The sequence below is a fragment of the Sorex fumeus genome, unplaced genomic scaffold (assembly GCF_029834395.1).
Source record: "Sorex fumeus unplaced genomic scaffold, SorFum_2.1 ptg000093l, whole genome shotgun sequence".
NCBI classification, from domain to species: Eukaryota; Metazoa; Chordata; class Mammalia; order Eulipotyphla; family Soricidae; genus Sorex; species Sorex fumeus.
The window spans coordinates 4,280,541-4,302,952 of NW_026606150.1; the positions used below are offsets into that span (position 1 = coordinate 4,280,541).

A 22,412-nucleotide genomic window follows, 5' to 3' on the forward strand; every position below is an offset into this window, starting at 1 on the left:
ATCCTCATACCACAAGTTGGGATGGGAAATGGGTAGAGGGCTAATCCGTGGTCTCCCACCGTGGTCCCTGGGTCAGTGGTCAAGGGACTCTGCATCCTGACTCACTCTCCATCCCAGCTGCTCCCCTGAACCCTGGGTTCTCACAGCCCCACAGTGGTGAGCAGAAATGAGTCGCGGAGGGCTGGGGCGATATTATGGCTGGTAGGCCGTTTGCCTTACACACAGCCGACCCAGGTTCGATTCCCAGCATCCCCGATGGTCCCCCGAGCACCGCCAGGAGTAATTCCTGAGTGCAGAGCCAGGAGTAACCCCTGTGCCTCGCCGGGTGTGACCCAAAGAGAAAAAAGAAATTAGTCGCAGACCTGGAGCCCCACCAGGTTCTCCCTGAGCCCGAGATCTGCGGGTCTGCTGCTTCTCCTCGGGGGTCTGTGTCCATCCAGACCCCCAGATACCCGAGACCAGAGACAGCCGCTGCCCTGGCACGGACTGTTCCCTCCAGACAGCGGGTGTAGCCTGCCTCGCCTCCTCCCTCCCTCCAGCTGGTGGCTATTATGCCCCTTCTCTCTGGCAGGTGCAGAAGCGGCCTCTCTCCGTACCTGTGATCTGTGACCTTGTTTCAGTCACAAACCCGGAGCGAAGTCATTCATAATAAACTAGAGCAATTTGAACCCAGTGCCGAATCCAGGAGACTGTCGCCCTCGGGTCTGGGCCCCGGTGCTCGGCGACGCTGTGCTGAAGCGGGGTCCCTGGGCCACTTCTCGCTACACCCTGGTGCCAGGCTCCATCTCCTGGTCTGGAGGGGCATCCGGCCCCGTCCCAGGGTCAGGGGGGCCGGAGCTCGTCCTTCTGCGCAGGCGCACCAAGAGTTCCAGGCCCCCCACCCCCCAAGTGTGTGCCCCCAGCCCCAAGCAGACTCAGGATTGGCTGGTGCAAGTGCCACCCACTTGTGGCGCTCTGTCCTCTGTTTCCGCAGGTGCCATGGACACCAGAGGAAGATCTGCTCTCAGCCTGGCCGTGCTTGGGGGCCTGCCCCCAGGGGGCCCCCAAGGAGACCATTTCCCACCCCCCTCACCCCCTCTGCGCCTTCTTCAAACTCCTCCAGCTCCTGCTTCTTGCCCCAAGCCACCCCACCAAGCCAGAATCGGGTTTGGCTGGTCCCTGCGGTGTGGAGGCCTGACCCCTGCTCCCCACTCCCCACCCCTCCCCGGGCTCCCCACGCCCCACCCCTCCCTGGGTCCCCGCACTGTGGGGGCCCGCCCCCTGCTCCCCACTCCCCACTCCCCACCTCTCCCCGGGTCCCCGCGCTGTGGGGGGGGGCTGACCCCTGCTCCCCACTCCCCACCCCTCCCCGGGTCCCTGCGCTGTGGGGGTCTGACCCTTCCTCTCCACTCCCCACCCCTCCCCGGGCTCCCCACTCCCCACCCCTCCCTGGGTCCCCGCGCTGTGGGGGCCTGACCCCTGCTCCCCACTCCCCACCCCTCCCTAGTCCCTGGGCTGTGGGGTGTGAAGCAGGGTAACCTGAAGTCCGCAGCACCACTGCTTGGTAGTGTGTCAATAACTTCTGATCCCGCCATCGTCTCCAGATTCTTCTAGAAGGGGGAGCCTCCCTTAACAGTATCTTGAGGCTGGGGTGGAGCGAGGGGGTGCCAGACTTGGGCTCTGTAACTGCCCGGCAGCGCCTGGGCAGCATGTGGGGCCATATGTGGGAGACAGGGAGGCCAGGTGGAGGTGCTGATGGTGCCTGCAAAGCGTGAGGGGGTGAGAGGGGGAGGGGCTGGGCCTGGGGACCCCTCTGGAGAAGGGCAGGTCTCCCCTGCCTTGTCCCAGAGCGTTCTGGCCCAGAGCACAACCCTCGGCTCTGGTCTCGGGCCATCTGTGGCTTCCTGTGCCCCGAGCCCAGCCCGTGATGCCCAGAAGCCCAGAAGCCAGTCCTGCAGGGTCTACCTGCCTGGAGCGGGAGAACAGAGGTCCCGAGGCTGCCTTGCTCACTAGACAGGCGCCCTGGTGGACACTGGGCAGAGCACACAGGGGTGTGGTCTCTGAAAACGTTCTTGTTTGGGGCTGCACCAGCAGTGCTCAGGGCAACTGAGGCGCTGTGCTCAGGGGCCCCTCCTGGCGGGGCCATATGGGGTGCCGGGGATTGAACCTGGGTCTGCTGCGTACCGGGCATGTGCCCTCCCTCTCCGCTAAACTGTTGCTCCCTTGAAATGTTTTTTATTGGGATTGGTCAGAGGGGGGAGGGCACGCTGGGCTGGGGGGCCCCCACCCATGATGCTTCTCCCAGCACCCCTCCCTGCCGCCCCCAGTGGGCGTGTCCTGCCTCTAAGAAGCCCACGGCTCCAAATGGGGCGCAGATGGTAATCCCATCGCTGGCTCCTTCCCCGCAGAGGGGCTCCCACGCTCCCAGCCTCGCACCCCACGTGCTTTTATCATTATCGATCACTCAGTACACAGGAAGCCAGGCCCGAGCCCCCGGGGCCAGTGACCCTGGGCGTCTCCGCATCTGCGGGGACGGTGCGTCCGGAGCGGAGCGTGTTCTGGGAGCTGGGCGGGGTGGGGGGGGCTGTTTTCCCGCCTTTCTCCCCACCCTGGCCAGGCGCCCTGTGCTCGCTGGAGGTGGCGGGCCTCAGGGAGGCAGAGGGCAGGGTCCGCCCCGCCACCGGTGCAGGAGGAAGCAGACGCCGGACGGAAGGGCCGGGTCAGGCCTGGGACTGGACCTGGGTCTGTCCGCCTGGGCCCCCTGCATCTGTGAAGCAGCGCAGTCCTGGGGGGTGGGGGCCCTGGGCGTCTGGGAGTGACAGCCACTGGCCGGCTGGAACCCATCACACTTGGACCAGAACCGGAGGGCAGGGCTGGCTCAGGGCAGACTAAGGGGGGGTTCACTGCTCCCCTAGTGAGCAGCCGGGTCTGTGCAGGGCACAGAGGGGTCACTACCAACAGCGCCAGCAGCCCACACTCCCCAGGACGCCTGTCTGCAGGGACAGAGTCCTTTGCTGAGGTCCTGGGCCGTTTCCAGCGGGACTTCGCTTCTCCTCACTGCTGTGTTTTTCCAGAACAGGGGCTGTGGTCGGAGCAAATGCCACGCACAGAGCCAGGCCCCGGGGCTCCACACCAGCAGTGCCTGGCCTGGCCTTGGGGACTCTCAAGGGCGACCAGGCGTGACCTGGCTAAAGGGGTCGCTGAGGGGCTAGGGCAGGGGCTGAGGCGCACTCCTGGCACGCGGCCACCCTGCTTTGTTCCCTGGTACCACAAGGCCTCCTGAGCATCGCTTGGGAGCAAACCCTCCCTCCGATGCCCCTCCAGCCTCCAAGGACTGAGTTGCCCACAGGCCTCTGCATGCAGGAGTGCTGGGTGGCACTGCCCGGTCTGAACCTCTCTGGGCATGCCCCTCTCCAGCTCAGGGGGCTTAGAGCTGGTGCCAAATATTTTTGTTTTGCATTTTAAGCTTTTGGTTACACCCGGAGACGCTCAGGGGTTACGCCTGGCTCTGCACTCAGGATCATTTCTGGCGGTGCTTGGGATGGAATATGGGATACTGAGGATCGAACCTGGGTTCAGCCGCCTGCAAGGCATGCAAGTTGAGGCGAATGCTCATCCGCTGCTGTTTTGTTCTTGGGCCACACCTGATGGTGCTCAGGGTTTACTCTTGGTTCTGCCCTCAGGACCACACCTGATGGGGCTCGGGGTACCATATGAGGTGCCAGGGACCAAAACCAGGTGGGTCTCACGCAAGACAAGGTCCCGGGCACAGAACTTGTCTCCTTGCAGGTTTATTATTATTTTTTTACTCCGTCTAGGTTTTTTTCTGATTTTTTTCTTTTGCTTTTTGGGTCACACCCGGTGATGCTCAGGGGTTACTCCTGGCTCTGCACTTAGGAATTACTCCTGGCGGTGTTCGGGGGGACCACATGGGATGCCGGGGATTGAACCCCGGTGGGCCACATGCAAGGCAAACGCCCTCCCCACTGTACTATCGCTCTGGCGCCTCCCTCCAGGTTTAAAGCTCACCCCATTCCACTTGTAACCGAGCATCCTCGTGGCTGTGAAGTGAGGCCCCATATGGCCAGCCTACTGCATGGAATGGGGTGGCCCAGGGACCCCACAAACACAATTAGGCTTGGGGGCTGGGGCGCCCAACTGGCCCCCAAACTCAGGGCCTGTGCCTTGGCACCTGAGGTTCCCCCACACCCACGGCACCCACTGTGCCAGCCAGCACCCCTATCTCTGTCCCTATCTGCTCCCTCATCTGGCCGCATGCTGGTCCCAACCCTCCTAATTGTCCTCTTGTCACTGGGATATCAGAGCTCCTCCCAGCTGTCTAGACCCCCGCCTGGGGCTAGCTGAGCCCAGCGCCCAGCTCCACCCATGTCTGTCCTGAGGTGACTCCAGTGCGGGTGCTGGCCGTAACCCGACAGGGGCATATCCCCTGCCATCAGAGGGGCCCCCAACTACCCACCAAGCACTCAGAGCACAAGGCTCCCCCTGGAGGGTGTGATGCCGCAATGGGTCTGGCCCTCCCCCGCCCCCCCCACCCCCCCAGGAAGGACGCCAGAGCCGACCTCTGCACCGTTCAGTGTCTTTAATGCAAGAAAAGTCTCGTCTTTAGTTGCTTTTGCTTCCACAGGTGAGTGTGGAGAAGTCGGTGCCCGGACAGTGGCGCACCCATGAACTGGCACCGCTGTCCTCACCGAATGCCGTCTAGAGTGTGGACGAGGTCTCAGGGTGGGTCCCTGGCCACTGGGACCCAGGGGGGTGGAGAGCAGCGCGTCCCTGAGGCCCCCATGGGGTGACGGACGCCCCGACCCAGGCCCAGCTCCTGGTCCCAGTGGCTGACTCTGGGTGGGGGGGGCATTGGTCCCACGTCTCCCCTCCCTTCCCCCCAGGTGAAGGGGAGGGGCCTGGTCCCTGTGGCTGGAGCACCGAGCAGCCCAGACTCCTGAGGACACGTCACCCTGGGGGACATGGAGCTGGCGCAGCGGGCGTTGGAGTGTGGACAGGCCGTCACAGTTTGCCGATGGGACAGAGAAGGCGGGGCCGGTGCGTGAGGGGCCCTGCGACCCGCCCAGCCTAGCTTATGTTTCTCTGGAAGACGTTTGCTCACAGGTGCCCCCGACGGTGGGGCTTTGTGTCGGGGAGACGGAGGCAGAGGGGTGGAGGGCGAAGCTGGTGGGGCACTTAACCCGGGCGTGGGGGCACAGGCGGGGTGGGGGCGGGGGCAGAGGACGGGTGGGGCAGCCTGGCAGGGGTGCCCCGAGGTGCCTGCCAGTGGCTGGGGGCCGGCAGAGGGGTCAGGCTGGGCGTGCGTGGGTGACCAGACGGAGGAGGAGGAGGAGGAGGCAAGAAAGAATACTGCCTCGAACGTTATATATTAAAAATATCCACAGTTCTTGTGCACAAAATTCCAGCCTTCCAACCCGAGCGCCGCCCGCCTCCCCCGGGGCCCGTGAGGCCCGGAAAGAAAGATGGGGCGTCTCCTCTGCGCGCCGGGCCACTGGGCTCGGCCTTTATGGACCGTGAGAAGCGGGGCGCCTCCCCTCCCCCGCCGCGCGGCTCACTCGTGCCTCCGCTTGGACGGCGGGACGAGGTGCGGCGGCAGGTCGGCGGGCAGCTCGTGGCCCTCCAGCTTGACCTTGATGAGGTGGTTGGCCAGTGCGAACTCCTCGTCGTCCAGCAGCCCGTCCCTGTCCACGTCGGCCAGCTTCCAGATCTTGCCCAGCACCGTGTTGGGCAGCTTCGACTTGACCATCTCCTTCTTGGCGTTGGCGCCCGTGATCTTGCCGTTGACGGGCGACAGCGTGTAGAAGATCTCATCGTAGGTGGGCTTGTCCTTGCCCACCACCCACTCCACGTCGTCGATGCCCTCGCCGGCCCCTTCCCCGTAGCCGTGCCCGAAGGGCCCGTTCATGGTGCCCTCGAAGGCGCCGCCCTTGACGGCCTGCGAGGGCATCTGCGACTCCTCCTGGCGCACCATGACCATGAGCCGCGCGATGTCGTTGGCCAGCATGTCGTCCACCGTGTCCAGCAGCTTGGGCTTCAGGGCCTGGAACTTGCTGAAATCCTGGGTCTGCAGCAGCTCCTGGGATGGAAGGGGGTGGGGCCGGGCATCAGGGCGGGTTGGGGTCCCCCCCAGGGAAGGTTCCAGAACCTCGCGGCAGCCCCCGTCCCCCGACACCGGCGTGAGGCCGGCACCTCCCTCCCAGGGCTGCAGCCAGACCGGAGGGAGGACGCGGGGTGCCTGGCACGACTCCCCCCTCGCCGTGCCGGTGAGTCACCGCATTCCCCCGCCAGGAGTCACGGCCTGGTCAGCGCCCGACTCGGGTGGGGTCTGGGCGGGGCCCGCGGCTTCCCGGGGACCCCCCGCACCTGCATCTTGCGGAGGCTGGGGAAGTCGCCGGGCGAGATCTGGTGCTCGCGCTCGATCTTCTGGTAGATCTCGCCCAGGTTGTTCACCAGCTCCTTCTTCTTGCTCTCCTTCCCGAACATGTTGGGCATCTCCTTCTTGAGGGAGCTGATGATGTAGGCGTGGACCTGGGGGCAGGGCGGGGGTCAGCGGGGCACGGGCGCGAGGCTGCCGCGGGCCGAGGTGACGGCCTAGGCACTGCCCCATGCACCCATCCTGGGGGACTTGCGGTGTGACTCAGGGTTAGTAAACCCCACCGGGCAGTCTGACGTCACCCGGTAAGGGTGCCACACCCCTTGTTTCCCCACCGCAGGCGGGAAGGCTGGCGACCCTCCAGGGACCAGCCCTCAAATCCGGCTGCCCTGACAGGCCTCCTTCAGCAGGGCCCAGCCGCCGAGCCAGCCAGCCTGAGTCCCTGCCCCCGGTCACCTCAATGCTGGCCGGGTCCACCCGCCCAGAGCACCTGTCAGAGGCCCCTCACTGCTCTGCCCCAAAGTAGCCAGTGTGCCCCCAATTTCTCACTCCGCAGTGGCCAGAGCTCTCTCCTTTCCTACTTCACAATGGCCAGAGCATCAGGGGCACGTATCGAGCCAGCCGATCAGAAAAGTGGTGGGGGGGCGGGGCAGGGGACAGGGCTTCCCAGGTGGGCGACTCTGCACGCCTGCAGCCAGGGGGTGGCCCTCAGCTGTGGAGAACAGGCAGAACCCCGGCCTGAGATGGGCCCCCCTCCACTGCTCGGGGCCAACCTCGGCTTTGCTCAGGGTCCTTTTCTCAGAACCAGGCTCACTACCAGGGAAGGTTCCAGAAGTGAGATCTTCGGGAGAGAACACATCCAGGACTCTCGGGGGACCGTGCAGTGCCAGGGTCAAGCCCTGGTGACCACAAATGGCTTATGCTCGGCCCCCAGAGCCACACGCACCCCCAGCAATGCTTGTGACGGGCATGTGAGGAGCTGGAGACCCTGGACCCAGGCTGGGGTCCGAGGACCCACACTCTGTCAGGGACGTGCGGGGCCGGAAAGGCCACCATGAGGGGCAGGACGGAGGGTCACTGCTCTGGCCTCGGGCTCCGGACTGTGTGGGTGTCCGGCCATGGGCCAGGTCTGCGCCACACACAGTGGGGCCTGCGGGCAGGACGAGACCGGGCACCCGACAGCTGGCGCCACGCCCTGGAGGTGACTGTTTTGTTTTTGTGTTTCTGGGTCACGCCCGGCAGGTGCCCGGGGAACCCCACAGCGCCAGGAACGGGACCGTCTCCCAGCTCATTGGTTTCAGTTTGCGGAAGTACAAGGTACTGGGATCGATCCCCGGGTCTCGCGTGCAAACCTGCCCTCAGCCTCACCACTTTCTTCTGCTTTGGGGTCACACCTGGCTGTGCTCAGGGGTTACTCCTGACTCTGCCCTCAAGAATCACTCCTGGCGGTGCTTGGGGGACCCTATGGGATGCCGGGGATCGAACCCGGGGTTGGCCGCGTGCAGGCAGGCGTCCTCCCTGTCGTCCCAGCCCGGGAGCTGTCAGGATCTCTGACAGTGACAGAGCACACAATGCCCCCCCCCCCCACACTTCCTCTGTTCTCTGCTGCTTCTCGTGCATGGGGGACCCCGCGACAGAGCCAGCTGTTCTCTGCTCCACACCTGCCAGTCTGGGGTCCTCCCAGGGGTGCGAGGAAGCGTCCCCACCCCCAGGGCGCCCGGCCAGGCACTGGTTCTGTGGTGTCGGGGGCCGTGCACAGGCCTGGGGGGAGGGGCACCCAACTCTCGCTGCTCGCTGCCTCCTGAGCGTCTGCAGCAAGGAGCTGGCATTGCACCAACAACTTCCCCTTCCCTTCCTCCGGGCATCCGGCTGCCCCCTCGGCTGCTGGCAGGGGTGGGCACTTCTGTGCCAACAGAGCAGGGAGAGTGCCACGAGGCCCCGGGTACCCTCCACCACACTCTCCTTCCGGGCAACCCCGGAGGCGGCAGTCGGGCCCGGAGCCCGCGCCTACCTTGGCCAGCCGTGCCCGCTTGATGAGGTCGTTGAGTTTCCGGAGTGCGGCGTTGCGTGGCAGGGACTGGATGTCCTTGAACAGGTCCTGCTCCTCGGCCTCGAAGAGCTTGCGGTTGTCGGGGATGAGCAGCGGGTGCGACCAGAAGGAGCCGATGTAGACGCGGACCACCTCGGGCGTGTTGATGATCTTGCCCAGCGACCACATGAGGGCGCCGTACACGCGCATCAGCTGCTGTGTCTCGATCTGGTCCGCCTTGTTCAGCACCACCCGGATCTTGTCCTCGTGGTTCTTGAGCGCCTTGATGACCTCCGAGAACTCGTCCGAGATGTCCAGCTTATGGGCATCGAAGAGCAGGATGATGCGGTCCACACGCTCGGCAAACCATTCCAGCACAGCCGCAAAGTCGTAGCCTGCGGGAGCAGCGAGGGATGAGCGGAGTCCAGGAGGGGCCAGCCCATGCCCTCGGGCAGCCTGACATCCCCCTCACCCTCCCCACAGCTGTGATGCCCACAGTGTCTTCGGGCTGCAGGATGCTGGGGTTCTGGGGCCCAGGGCGCCCGCACACACCTCAGCACCTGCAGGCACTGCTCCCGGCCAGCTCGGGGCCCTCAGGCCACTGCCCGAGGCCCAGCATGTCTCTGCAGCCCGTGGCTGGACAAGATGAACTCAGCTCTCCCTCCGCCCCACCCATCCCACTAGTCCCTGGAGGGCCTTGGCGACCTCTGCAACCGTGGCCCCAACTGTGACCGGAACTTTCCCTTTAGACAGAGCTGGGGCCAGAGCAACAGCATGGGGGGGTGGGGGTGGGGGGGCGTTTGTCTTGCACGCGGTCAACCCGGGTTCAATCCCCGGCCTCCCATAGGGCAGCACCAGGAATGATTCCTGAGTGCAGAGTCACGAGTAACCCCTGAGCATCGCTGGGTGTGACCCAAAAAGCCAGGAAAAAAAAAAAGACAGAGCTGTTAGGCCGAAGAGCAAGCTCAGGAGGTGAGGCATGTAGTGTTCCATCCCCGGCACCGCCAAGGGTCCCTCACATGCCACCAAGGCTGATCCCTGAATGCAGAGCCAAGAGCAAGCCCTGAGCACTGGCAGGTGTGGTTCAATTCACCACCGCCCCATCCCCCAAAGAAAGGAACAGAGCTGCCTAGTTCCTGCTTCGCGGGGCCCCTTCACCATTTCCCAGGCTCTCTGGCCGCCGGGATGCACTTGGAAGGTGTAAGAGCCCTTTGCCCTTTTCGTCTACCCTAGGTCTGGAATGCGTGATGTGACAGCAGGAGGTGGAGCAGCCACCTTGGGTTCAGAGGTGAAAGTGGCACTTCCCCATGGCCTTGGACGGAGATTTCCCCTGTAAACTCTCAAGTGTCTGTTTGAATATCAATGGACTCTGGGGTCTCTAACTGTGGTTGGTTGGTTTGCTATTTTACAACAATGCCAAGTCAGTCATTTCTGTGGCGCTGGGATTCAAACCCAGGGCCTCGGAGAATCCAGCCAAGAGCTCAACTGCTGGCCACATCCCTGGCTCGACTGTGCTTTCTAGAAAAATACTTCTAGGGCTGGAGAGACGGTTGCCTTGCACACAGCCGACCTGGATTCGATCCCCCATATAGTCCCCCAAGCCGATCAGGAATGATTTCTGAGCGCAGAGCCAGAAGTATTGCCTGAACACCGCTGGGTGTGGCCCCCAAACAAGACAAAACAACAAACCAACCCTAGACACATTTCCAGTGGCCAGAGAGATAGCACAGCTGCTAAGGCTCTTGCCTTACACACAGGCAGCTGGCTCGGGTGGGACCCCCAGAATCCCATATGGTTTCCTGAATGCTGCACGCGCAGCCAGGAGTGAGCCCTGAGCACTGTCAGATGCGGTTCAAGGAACGCAAAAATACTCGAAACAGGGCAGGGGCGATAGTCCAGAGGGCAGGGCACTTGGCTTGCACACAGCTGACCCGGGTTCGATTCTGGCACCCCATATGGTTCCTTGACCTCTACCAGGAGTGTGTGTGTGTGTGTGTGTGAGAGAGAGAGAGAGAGAGAGAGAGAGAGAGAGAGAGAGAGAGAGAGATGTCACACTGAGGTTCAAAGCTCTGAAGCCCAAACACCACCAGGGGTCACTGAGCCCAGCGCTAAAGAGCCCCTGGCACCATCTGATCCCCCCAGAGCCCCGAGGAGAGGTGCCGGGTAGCTCTGAGCACTGCTCGGTGGGGCCCCAAACACATTTCCAGTGGCGCCACAGGCTCTCGCAGTGAGCACTGCAGTGAGCTCAGTTCCTGGAGCCTGAACCGCCGTGGGCGCTCTGGATGACTCTGGACAAGTCGTGGCGCCTGGCTCGGAGTCCTCGTCCTCTGCCTGCCACCCACAGGTCCCCGCCATGTGACAGCCGGTCCCGCAAGAACGTGTGCGGCCCAGACCTGGCGCCGTGTGCCCGGCGCCCTAACTGCCGGGTGTGGCCCCGGGGGCCCCTGAGCACCGCCAGGAGTGGCCCCAGCCCGGGAGCACTGCAGGGTGTGGCCCCGCAACTAATAATAAAGAGCACTTTATCCGGACAACTGGCATTAAAAACACTAATTAAAGGCACCGTCAGCTGCCCCCCACTTGCGGTGTACTGTGGGGCAGTCTGTCTGTCTGTCTGTCTGTCTCTCCCCCCACCCCCGGTATCTTTCTAAATAAAACTCTTTTGCTTCCAAAAAACATACTGGCTAACAAAAGGACACTCAGAAAACAAACCAGCCCACTCCTGAGAGAGGAGCAGCCGAGTGCCCACAGCCCAGGCTGGCAGGGCTGAAGGTGGCAGAGATGCGGGGGGGGGGGGGCGGGGGGGGTCAGGGGGCGCAGAGCAGGAAAAAGGGAAACGAAGACGCCAAGTGACCAGCAGCTCTTTATGAGCAGTTTATTGTTCACTTATTTAAGGTTTGGGGGCCACGCCTGGTGATGCTCAGGGGACCAAATCGGGTGCTGGGGATTGAACAGGGGTGAGGCTCACGCAAGGCAAACAGACTGACCCCCGTACCACCTCTCGGGCCCCTTGTAATCATTTTATTATTTTATTTTGGTTTATTTGGGGGTGGGCACACCTGGCAGTGCTCAGGGGTTACTCCTGTCTCTGCACTCAAGAATTATTCCTGGTGGTGCTGGGGAACCATATGGGATGCCAGGGAAGGAACCCGGGCTGGCTGCGTGCGAGGCAAACGCCCTCCCCTTAAGTCATTTACAAGTAAACAAGGGCTGGAGCACAGGCTCGCACACAGAGCTCCCCAGCTCCATCCCGATGCTGTGCAGTTCCCTGAGCACCTCCAGGAAGCAACCCAGAACGCAGAGGCAGGAGCGGCCCCCAAACATAACAAACCGGGGACCAGTGTGACAGTCCAGCAGGGAGGGCCTGGCCTTGCACGTGGCCGCCCTGAGTTTCATCCCCGGCACCCCATATGGTCCCCAGAGCACCGCCAGGAGTGATCCCTGAGTGTAGAGCCAGGTGTGACCCCTAAGCACTGCTGAGTGTGCCTCCAAAACAAGACAAAACAACCTGGGTGAGTGTTGGCACCGTGGCGCGCACAGGGTAGCCGGAACCCCCGGTACCAGGTACCACATGCGTGAGCAACCGAGGGTCTGTGAGCTGCGGTGTGTGCAGGCTCCACGCTGAGGCCCCCCGAGCGTGGCACCCCCGGGGCCTTTACCCTCATCCCAACACCCTGGGCTGCCCGCGCCCACCAACCCGGGCTTGCCTGCTCAGCACGGCAGCGGGCAAGGGCAGCCGCGGGACCCCTGAGAAACGGGGTTGCTGTGCTCAGCCACCAGCCCTCTTGCAAGGGAGAGCCGGGGCCCCCCCTGCTCCCGGCGCGGGGGCCAGAATCCAGGTCACTCCTGCACCCGCCTCCAGGCACCAGCTCGGGCTGCCGATTCCAAAGTCCGAGGTCCTTGTGGACAGGGAGCAGCTGGCAGGGGTCAGGGGGCCCCCGCGCGGAGCCGTCAGCAGAAATGTGGACTCGGACCGGGGCCGGGCCCGGCGGGGAGGGGGCTCGGGTCAGCCCGGGCCTTTTATGGCTCCCGCTGCAGAAGTGATGACTCAGACGGCGCCGCTCGGCAGCGACGGGGCCCCACGTCTCCCCCTGTCCAACTATTTGTCCTCAGACCACCCCCCATCGGGATGACCACAGAGCCCCGCAGCTGCGAGGTGGCCAGGCCAGAACTGAGGTCCCGGGAAAGGGGCGCCCCAACGGGCTGGCCCAGCCTATGTTAGCTTTGGCGCCGGAGCCAGGACAGCACACGGGGAGCTGAGGTCACCCCGGCTCCACCCAGTGTGGTGGGGGGCTGGGGGGGTGTGCTCTGCGGGGGGACACCATCATGCCTGCCCAGGGGTCAGCCTGAGCCGCCCCCCCGGCCCCGCTCCCCGCTGCTCATAGACCCAGTTACTGGCCAGAGCCAACAGGGCTAAGTCCGTTTTTGCAGGTGAATGAAATTTCCTGTTTATCAGGGAAAGTGCACCCGCTTTCGGAGAGGGAGACACGATGGCTGGCCAGGCACGCCCAGAGGTCACGGGAAGGGTCACGGTAGCACCGGGGGCTGCTCAGCGCCCGCCACCACCTCCATGCTGTCTGCCGGAGAGCCCCACGGCCTGCGGACACTGACCCGGCCACACCACCATCCCTCCTGCCGCCGGACGGAGAGAGAGCGACGGGGGCGGGGACAGACCTGGGCAAGCTCCCCAGCATCTTGGCCCCGGGGAGCACCAGGGGCCGCCTTGGCACCGCGGTCCACTCAGCCTCTGATCTGGGCACCAGATGCCCCCTAAGGGAAAGTGCCCCCACTGGCCAAGTTGTGGCACCAGGAGACTGTGGTACCAGGTGACAGTAGATCCGAATGGAGACGAGGACTGGGGCTGGAGTGATAGCACAGCGGGTAGGGCGTTTGCCTTGCATGCGGCCAACCCGGGTTCGATTCCCAGCATCCCATATGGTCCCCTGAGCACCGCCAGGAGTAATTCCTGAGTGCATGAGCCAGGAGTAACCCCTGTGCACTGCCAGGTGTGACCAAAAAGCAAAAAAAAAAAAAAAAGAAAAAAAAATGGAGACAAGGACAGGGGTCCTGGGGCCCGTCTCCATGGAGACAGGGAGACACAGGAGGCCTGAGGGATCCCCAGAGCGAGTGGGGGGCCGGCCCTGCTGGAAGAGCCAGGGAAGGTCCTGGGTCCCTAGGAAGCAAGGAAGGGGGTCGCACGGCCACCCCGCGTCACCCTGAGGATTTGCTCCTGCAAGGTGTCCACAGTGTGCAGAGACAGAGTGGGGGGGCACAGAATCTCCCAACACCCGCAAGCCCTGGGCTGAGGGCAGCGGCGGGGGGCCCCACCCCAGCTGGCGCGCCCCCTTCCCGCCGCGCCCCGGGCAGGTTGTTCCACGGCGGCTGGGGCAAGCTGCTCGTTCATGCCCCAAAGTTTCTAGAACATGGAACAATGGAGGGCTTGTCTCTCGTCCACGTTTGTTTCCTGCCATTCAGGCTGGGGGCCCCGGTATGTGTCGCCCGGCTCGCCACCACACACGGCCCCGAGTCCGAGGCGAACAGAGACGGCGCCGAGGGCTGCGCCGGGGCCGCACAACAAGCTCCCTGTGTGCTGCGGCGGGGGACAGGCCCGGGGCCCCACGCACGCAGGGCCAGGGCTGGACTGCTGGTCCTCGGCCCCGCCAGAATAAGCCGGTTTTATTGTTGTTTGCTGCATGCTGGGAGCTCCTGCATGTGAGGCACGCGCCATGGCCCCGGGTGGTGTAAAGGATGACAGGAAAGTACACACACACACACACACACACACACACACACACACGCACACGCACGCGTGGGCAGCCCCCGACTTGGGCTTCCCCCAACCCCCTAACAAGGCCTCCGGTCTCCGGATGCTGGAACTGAGGCTCCCAGCTGCAGATGCCAGAGCTAAGGTGCACTGAGCCCACAGCGCACGCAGGACCACCTCAGAGGGCTGCCAGGAGAGTGCAGGGGTGACAGTACTGGGGCGGGTGGGGGGTGGCACTGGCCTTGCACGATCCAATTCCCCGGCATCACAGAGGGTCCCTGAGCCCCTCGAGCACAGTCTGGATTGAGCCCCGAGCACCACTGGGTGTGGCCCCAAAAACCCAAGAAGAAACTTGGTGAGTCACGTGGTGCTCCGGCCCCAGCCTCTGCCGCCCGGGCAGCTGCCCTCTGGGCCTCCATGCCAAGCTGCACAGGCGCCCCCGAGGTGCTCGACCCCGACAACTCCCGGGCCTTGTGTCTTGGACACCCGTGGCGCCCACGGCTGACAGGGTGGGAATCGTGCCCCAAATATAGAGCAGACGCTCGCAGGCGGCTCGGCCAGCTGTCCCCCAGCCTGACAGGTGCGGCGCCAGCAGGCCTGCCCTGTCCATCTGTCGGGGGCCCAATGCCATCCCCTCCCGGAGACCAGCCAGGGGGCTGGCCAGAGGGACCCTGGAACGTGCAGGGAAACCTGGGGCGAGGCTGTGCCCCCCTCAATGGCCCAGCCAGGGAGACACTCCCAGGCGGAAGCCCGGGTTTGCAGGAGGGAGCCTTGGGACCGCCAGGTAGAACCACCCCCCAGAAGCTCCCCTAAATGTAATGAAACATTTAATAAATCAAACAGAAAAAGGTTGGGGCTGGAGCAATAGCACAGCTGTAGGGCGTTTGCCTTGAAGCGGCCAACCTGGGTTCGATTTCCAGCATCCCATATGGTCCCCTGAGCACCGCCAGGAGTAATTCCTGAGTGCATGGGCCAGGAGTAATCCCTGTGCATCGCCGGGTGTGACCAAAAAGCAAAAAAAAAAAAAAAAAAAAAAAAAAGCAGAAAAAGGTCTTCCTTGGGGCCAGAGCAATAGTGGGTAGGGGGCGCCTGCCTTGCCCACAGCTCACCCAGGTTCGATTCCCAGCACTACTAGGGTCCTACCAGGAGTGAGTCCACAGCACAGCTGCGTGTAGCCCTGAAGCAATGAATGAAGAAGAACACAGAGAGAGAAAGAAAGGGAAGGAGAAAAGGAAGAAAGAAAAGGTCTTCGTAGGTCCAGACTGCAGGGTCCTAATGAGAAGCGGGCGGGGAACCCTGACACTCGCCTCTCGCGCTGCCCAGGGCCGATCCACCACGCCGAGCCAAGGGCACAAGCCCCGGGTGCCCTTTGGAACGCTCCTTATCAGCCACCCGGGCTGAGGAGAGCACTGTGACACAGGGAGAGCCCCGGGGTGGGCTGCCCACCACCGTTCCCAGCGTTCCAACTCCATCCTGAAACGCGCTGGGCGGACACAGGCAGAGGAAAGATCAGGGGGGTCAGGCCAAGTGGGTGGGGTCGGAAACACGCCTGAGTCACCCCCGAAGGCTGCTCCAGGGGCGAGGTCGCAGTCCCCGGCCAGGACCCCCCTGCTCCCGGCTCACCCCCCTCTTTCTGTGGGAAAAACGTGCTCACCTCCCCCCACCGCTGAGGTAGGCCGGGCCAGGGCTGGGAGTGGGCGTCACCCAGGTGACACGCACCTGCTCTCCGCCTCCTCCCAGTCCTGGCCCTGCAGCTCACCCCAGCCCCTGGGGGCCTGAGGGGCCGCCTGCCTGACTCCCCAGCACACACACACACTGTCCCACTGGCCATCCCCGAGGACCAGACTTGAGGGCGCTACTTCCGCGAGGGACATGTGGGCAGGTGATCTGGGCAGGGAGCACCCAGGGGTTCTGACAGCCCTCCCACCCCCACCTACGGGCCTCTGGGCCCTGCCGGGCCTGGAATGGAGAGATAAACAGCTGGGCCAGGACACGGGCGGGAGGCGGGGCAGAGCCCTCTTGGCACTGGCTGTGGGAGGATGGGGGAATCCTTCCGGCTTCGTGCCGGGCAACGGCCAATGGTGAGGCCTTGGCTTCTCAGGCATTTCCTGGAAACCAGCTTGGAACGGGAACAGCAGCTAATGGAGAAAGACCTAGTCGCCCTGAATGGTTTTTGTTGCTTTTTTTTTCCCCCCTGGTTTTGGGCCACCCCTGGCGGTGCTACGGGGCTATTGCTCCCTGGCCTATATGTGGCGATTTCTCTTTTGTTTTGTTTTGGACACACGCCTGGCAGTACTGAAGGTTACTCCTGCTTCTGTACTCAGGAATTACTCTCGGTGGTGCTCCAGGGACCATATGAGATGCTGGAGATCGAATCGGGGTCCGCGGCGTGCCCCACCCAAGTCCTACCTCTCAGGCCACTGTATGCGGTGATTTGACCTGGGGTCAGCAGGCTGCAAGTCAGGGGCATTAACCCTCTTTTTTTGGCTTTTGGGTCATATCTGGCAATTCTCACGGGTTACTCCTGGCGGGGGACCATATGGGATGGTGGGGATTGAACCAAGTCATCCACATGCAAGGCAAATGCCCTACCCTGCTGTACTATTGATGGCGGGGGGGAGGGGGGGGGAAATTAACCCATTAACCCCTGCACACTGCATCTCTGGTCCAACCCTTACCTGTTATGGCCGGGACTGAATTAGGATCTCACACAGGCAAGGTACGGATCTGCCCAAGAACTCAGCCCCTGCCTATCAGGTGCCCCGCCCCCACCCCTCCTCCGCTTACCTGACCTCAAGGAGCGCTGATCCCTTGGGGGAAGGGGTAGTTCGACTGCTCTGACACACCAGCTATCAGCAAGGACTCCCAAGCCTTCAATTAGCCCCAGAACTAAGCCCGTCCACACTTCCCTTTTTCTGCTTGTTTGTGGGTCACATCGAGTGATACTCAGGGCTCACACCTGGCTCTGCACTCAGGGATCACGGCTGGTGGGACTCAGGGAACTATGTGGGATGCTGGGAATCGTAAACAGGTCGGCTGCGCACAAGGCATGCGCCCTCCCCACTGTCCCATCTCTCCTGCCCGCCGTCCACACTCCTCGTTGCTGGCTTCACTGGGCCAAGCTCGGCAAGGCTGGGCAGCCCAGCCCTGAGACAATGGGCCACGGAAAAGATCGGCAAGGGGTCTTTTTGGTTTGGAGGCCACCCCCAGTGAGGCGGAGGGGCGCCCGTTGGTGCCTGGGGATCGAGCCTGGGCCTCCCTCATGCCAAACACACTCCAGTCCCGAGGGTCCTGGCTTCCGGAACTCAAGACTTGTGAGTTAGTGACAAACAGACCAGGCCCCTCTGCTTGGAGGAAACCAGCAGGATTCCCCGAGTTGGATCCTATTCCATAGTCTCATGAAAACCGAAGCCGCGGCTTTTGCTCTTGGCCCACTGGCGAATACATGCCCCCCCCCCCCCCCCCCCCCCCGGCCAAAAACAGTTTCCCAGTCTCAGCAGCCGCAAAGGGCCCTGTTCCCCGCCCCCTGCAGGCTCGGGCCCATCTGTGGGGTCAGGGCGCTGACCAGCGCCACTCCCGCTTCCCCACGCCTGGCCTAGACTACTGACCGACATCTGAGCAGATGCAAAGCCTTCCCACGGCCCCCCAGGGCTCGCAGGCACCCGCCTGCTTCTCCTTTCTGGCTGGACACTCCCGCTCCCGCATCCGCTGCGGGGATTTACTAAGGAATGCCCCGGCTCCGGGAGGCCAAGCACTTAAGCACTGACAAAGGTGAGCCTGCCCCAGGGGAGCCCGGGCGAGCCTTGCGGGCGGCTGGCCAGGCCCGGGAGCCCAAAGCCCAGACCCCCCAACTGAGTTTTGGTGACCTCGCAGGTCGCCCAGGCCCCATCCCCCCCTTCCTGTCCTCCTTCCCGGCAGATCGAGGGATCTGGACGGCCTGATGCATGACAACCACCCCAGACTGGCCGAGGTCCGCCCCATGCTGGTCACCTGAGCCAAGGAGGCCACAGAGGACTGTGAGCCTGCCCCCGCCCAGGCGGATGCCAATGTCCTCCCATGAGCCGGGAGAGTGACACAGGACATTGGGCCCGACCACTCACCTCTGCTGATCCGCTGCTTCTCCCCCGACAGGATCCCCGGGGTATCGATGATGCTGATACTGTCCAGGACAGGGTTGGGCAGCTGCGCGCACATGAACCTGCAGGACACGAGTGGCCGGAAGAGGGTGTCAGGGACGCAGCGTCCAGCGGTGAGCACGCGCTCCCGGGAACCCTAGCAACGTTCCCCCCCACCCCCCAACTCCCCCGCCTGCTTCCTTTCCAGGAGCAAGGAAGAGACGGTCCTGGGTGGCCATTTGCAGGGAGGCCAGCAGGCTGCACCCACAAACTTCACCGGAAACCCCCTCCACACCCAGCAGGCTCAAAGCAGGGACCCGCATCAGCACTTCTCCACAGTGTTCCTTCCTGGCCACTGGGTCAAGAGTTCAGGCCCGGCTCAGGGCAGAGGAAAGTGCAGCTGCTTCAGGCACCACCAGCTCCAGGAGGGAAAGAGGGGGCGGCCCCCCAGACCCCCAGAATCCCATGCTGAGATGTCAAGCTGTTGGGTGAAGCCCTCCCCAGCTGGCCCCCAGGTGGACTCACTGTCCTGGGTACAAGACAGTCCCGGGGTTCTGCAGCGGGCAGGGGTGGGAGCGGCAGACCCCCTTTCTGAGAGTCAAGGCAGGAAGCCACAGAGGAACTGACAGCTCTGTGGGGGGCCCTCCTGGGCTGAGTCCTCTGAGCTCAGACCAGCCCAGAACCACCAGGGGCGCTCCTGACCGAGAGCAGCGCCCTGCAGTGGGCCAGGAAAAAAGGAGCCTTTAAAGCCTCTGAAAAAGGTCTTGTGAGAAGAGAAAATACTGAGGCATTGTCTGCAGGACACAAGCCTCAAGCCGCCTTCCTGCACCGGAGCACCAAATGGGAGCACCAAACAGGGCGCAGCTTCTCTGACCCGTGGCCCAGAGGCTGGGGGCAGCGGGCCAGGGGCAGAGGCGCGGCCCACAGTGCCACTGAGCCAGGCCAGCTGACCTGCAGGCCTCACCCTGGATGCTAGAGAGTGCACCGGCCCTGGGGCACAGTGCAGAGGTGGAGAAGGAGCCCCCCAGAGTGCCTTGGTGATGCGTGGATGAGACGGGGTCGGGGTGGGGGGACAGCTCGGGCCACCCAGGCCCCTTCCCGCCCGGGCTGTGCTTGGCGTTGTTTGGGCAGGAGTGGGGGGGCCGTTTCGCAACAAGGTCTCTAGGGACGACCCGGACACCCTGCCCGCCCGGCGCCATCTGATTTTCATCTTCCAGCAGCCACTTGGGGCGAAGGGCCGAGTCAGGCTTATGAGTCAGTGGGTCTGGAGCGGGGCCCGTCCAGGTGCCCCAGTGAGCGGCCGGGACGCCCCAGGCTGGCAGCTGAGCCAGAAGAAGCCTTTCCCCAGGGCCTTCAAGAGAGGACACCCACCCCCTCCCTGCGCCTGTCTTGGACCCCAAAGGGCTACTGGGGAAGGGGGCAGGGGGGACAGCAACAGGTATTCTTGGCTGCGCTTGGGTCACTCGGCCGCATGCAAGCAGGATTGTGGGGGAATCACCCCCAGACTCAATGGTATCCGAGTCCTCCTGTAGTTCAGGAAAAGCAAGTCCTGTGGCTTCCAGAAAGTTCTGTTCTCAGAACTCAAAAATGGAGACGGGCTGGAGCAGGCGCTCAAGGGGTACAGAGCCAGCGAGCGAGCCGGCCCTGAGCTTCACCCCAAGGCTACCCCCCACCCCAGGTGTGACCCCCGCCGGGAGGGAGGAAGAATCAGGGCCCAGGCTGGGGTGAGCGCTGGTGGCAGGGCAGGATCGGCCAGCTCACCAGAAGGATCGGAAGCGCCCTCTGGGAGTAGCCCCCGGGCACCTCTGGGTGGGGCCCCCAAAGGACAACTGAGTAAGTTCAGCCCTCTCGCCTCGGGCCTCGGGCAGGCTGTGGGAAAGCGGGCGGCTGGCAATGCTAGGAATTCCCTGACTGGGCCTAACTTTCCCAGGCTCTCGGCCGAGCCAAGAAGGCCTCCCTCAGGCCCCAGCGCCTTGATAACCTTAGAGCAAGCTCCAGAGAGGGCCACGCCTCTTCACAGGCGTGCAAGCACACACATGCACACACACGCACACGCACACACACAGAGCTCAGTGTGAAAGGGGGAGAAAGTCACCGCAGAGCCAGCAGCTAAGGTCAGCGGTGGGCGGGGGCCCCCAGGGAGCTGGTCCACCCTCTGAGCTGGACAGGCCCTATGGAGGAATGCACCAGCTCACAGGTGGAGCCCCAGGCAGGGAGAGAGGCCAAGGACGTCCTCCCTGCCCGCCCTGGGACCCAGACTTCAGTGAAGGGGAGTTGGGGGGGGGTCACTCCGAATGGTGCGGATTTGGGGCAGACTGCGACAAAAGCGCTTTGGGGTTGCTACGGAAACAGCGCCCTGGGCTTTGGCCCATCCCGGCATCTGGGGGTGTGGGGGGAGGCCCCGACCACCCTCCCGACTGCGGGAACAGGTCCCAGCGGCTCGGGAGCGGCGAGTCCTGGCCGGGCGCCGCTGCCTGGGGCTGCTTCCCCCCACCCCCCTCCTGGCCACGGCCTCCCCGGCTGCCCCGAACTCGGCGGGTCCTCCCGTCCCTCCTACACACGCCAGCCCCCGCCCCGGGAAAGTCCAGCGGGCCCCGCGGGCGCCGCACGGGACCGGCTCAGAGTTTCAGCGGATTTTTCCATGACCCTGAAGAACTAACTAGGTCCGGGACGGGCGGGACGGGCGAGGGGGCAGGTCCGATCCGAATGAATGAGGGCCCCCCCGGGGAAGGAGCCGGGGGTCCGTTAGGCCGGCCCCAGGGAGAGTCGGGGGGCGTCGGGGGCTGCAGCGGGAGGCGGCGGGGGACCCGGCTCCAAGCAGGGCGCGCAGAGGGTCCGGCAAGGAGCTCGGAGACAAAGGACGGTGGGGGCGGCGGCGGCCGGGCCGCGGCCCCGGGCAGCCCGCCCACCCCCCCCACCCACCCCCGACCCCGGCGCCCGGAGCGGGGGGCGCGGGCGGCGGGTACCTGTTGAGGAAGGCGTTGCCGAAGGCGTTGAGCTTGCGGAAGGGGCGCCGCGGGTCGACGACGAGCGCGTTGCCCGGCACCACGCCCTCGGTGGGGCCGTGCATGACGGCGATGAAGGAGTCGGTGGTGGGCTCGGGCCCGATGCGCATCCCCGGGAAGTCCTGCTCGATCAGGTGCCGGATGAAGGTGGTCTTGCCCGTGCTGTACTGGCCCACGAGCAGCACCATGGGCTTGTTGTCGAAGTCGGCGTCCTCGAGCGCGGGCGAGTGGAACTCGTGGAAGCGGTAATGCTCCTCCAGCGGCAGCAGCTTCTGCGCGTACAGCTGCCGCAGCCCCTCGGCCACGGTCTGGAAGAGCTCCGGCTCCTTCTTGCGGCGGGCATCCTTGCTGACCCAGCTGAACATGCTGCCGGACGCGGAGCTGGCCGAGCTGGTGGCTGCCGGGGAGACGGGCGGCTGAGCGCGGGACGAGCTGCGGAGCCGAGGCGGGGCCCGGCCGGCCGGCGGAGGGGCGGAGGGGCGGAGGGGCGACGAGGCTCGGGGGCCGGGGGCGGGGGACGGCCCGCACTGCGCAGGCGCACGGCTCGGCCCGCGGAACGCCCTCTGCGGAGTGCCGCGCCGGGCACGCGGGGCGCGCTTTATAGCGCGGGGCTCGGCGAGTGGCCGGGCGCGGGCGCGCCGCCGCCGCCGCCGCAGCAGCGCCGGGACTCAGCGAGGTGGGCGGGGCGGGGGCGGGGCGGGGGCGGGGCGGGGCGGGGCCCGCGCGAGCTCCGCGCCACGTCCTCCCCCCTCCCCCGCCTCCCATTGGCCGGCTCGAAATCTCGCGAGCCCCGGCTGGCCGCCCCGCCCCGCGCCCCGCCCCCTCCCGCCCAGCTGCCACGGCAACCGCGCCGACGGCGCCCCGCCCCCGCGGGAGGGTGGCTCGCGGAAGTGCTGCGGTTGAGCCGGCGGGAAGTGGGGGGCGCGTGGGGCTGGGGGGAGATCGCGCCCCGCTAACCACCCCGGGGGGGGACCCCGGCTGCAGGGGCGTCGGGAGCGTCGGGGGCCCCGGGGTCGGGCGCCTCCTCTCGCCCCTGCTCCCCTGACGCTCCCGCTCGTCCCCTCACCTTCGATCGCCTTTGGTTTCTTGGGGAGAAGGAGTGACAGGAAAGAGGCAGGAGAAGAAACGG

The 22,412-nt window shown here is 64.6% G+C and overlaps 1 protein-coding gene across 1 annotated transcript; it reads right to left on the bottom strand.

Annotated features, from left to right (window-relative positions):
• Positions 1-4,560: 4,560 nt before the first annotated feature.
• Positions 4,561-21,921, bottom strand: EHD1 (EH domain containing 1). Its single transcript, XM_056131650.1, has 5 exons — positions 21,245-21,921; positions 18,264-18,361; positions 8,385-8,797; positions 6,364-6,528; positions 4,561-6,076 (listed from the first exon to the last, which is right to left on the bottom strand). The coding sequence occupies exons 1-5, from the start codon at positions 21,646-21,648 to the stop codon at positions 5,552-5,554; spliced, it is 1,605 nt and encodes a 534-aa protein (XP_055987625.1). The 5' UTR covers positions 21,649-21,921; the 3' UTR covers positions 4,561-5,551.
• Positions 21,922-22,412: the final 491 nt, after the last annotated feature.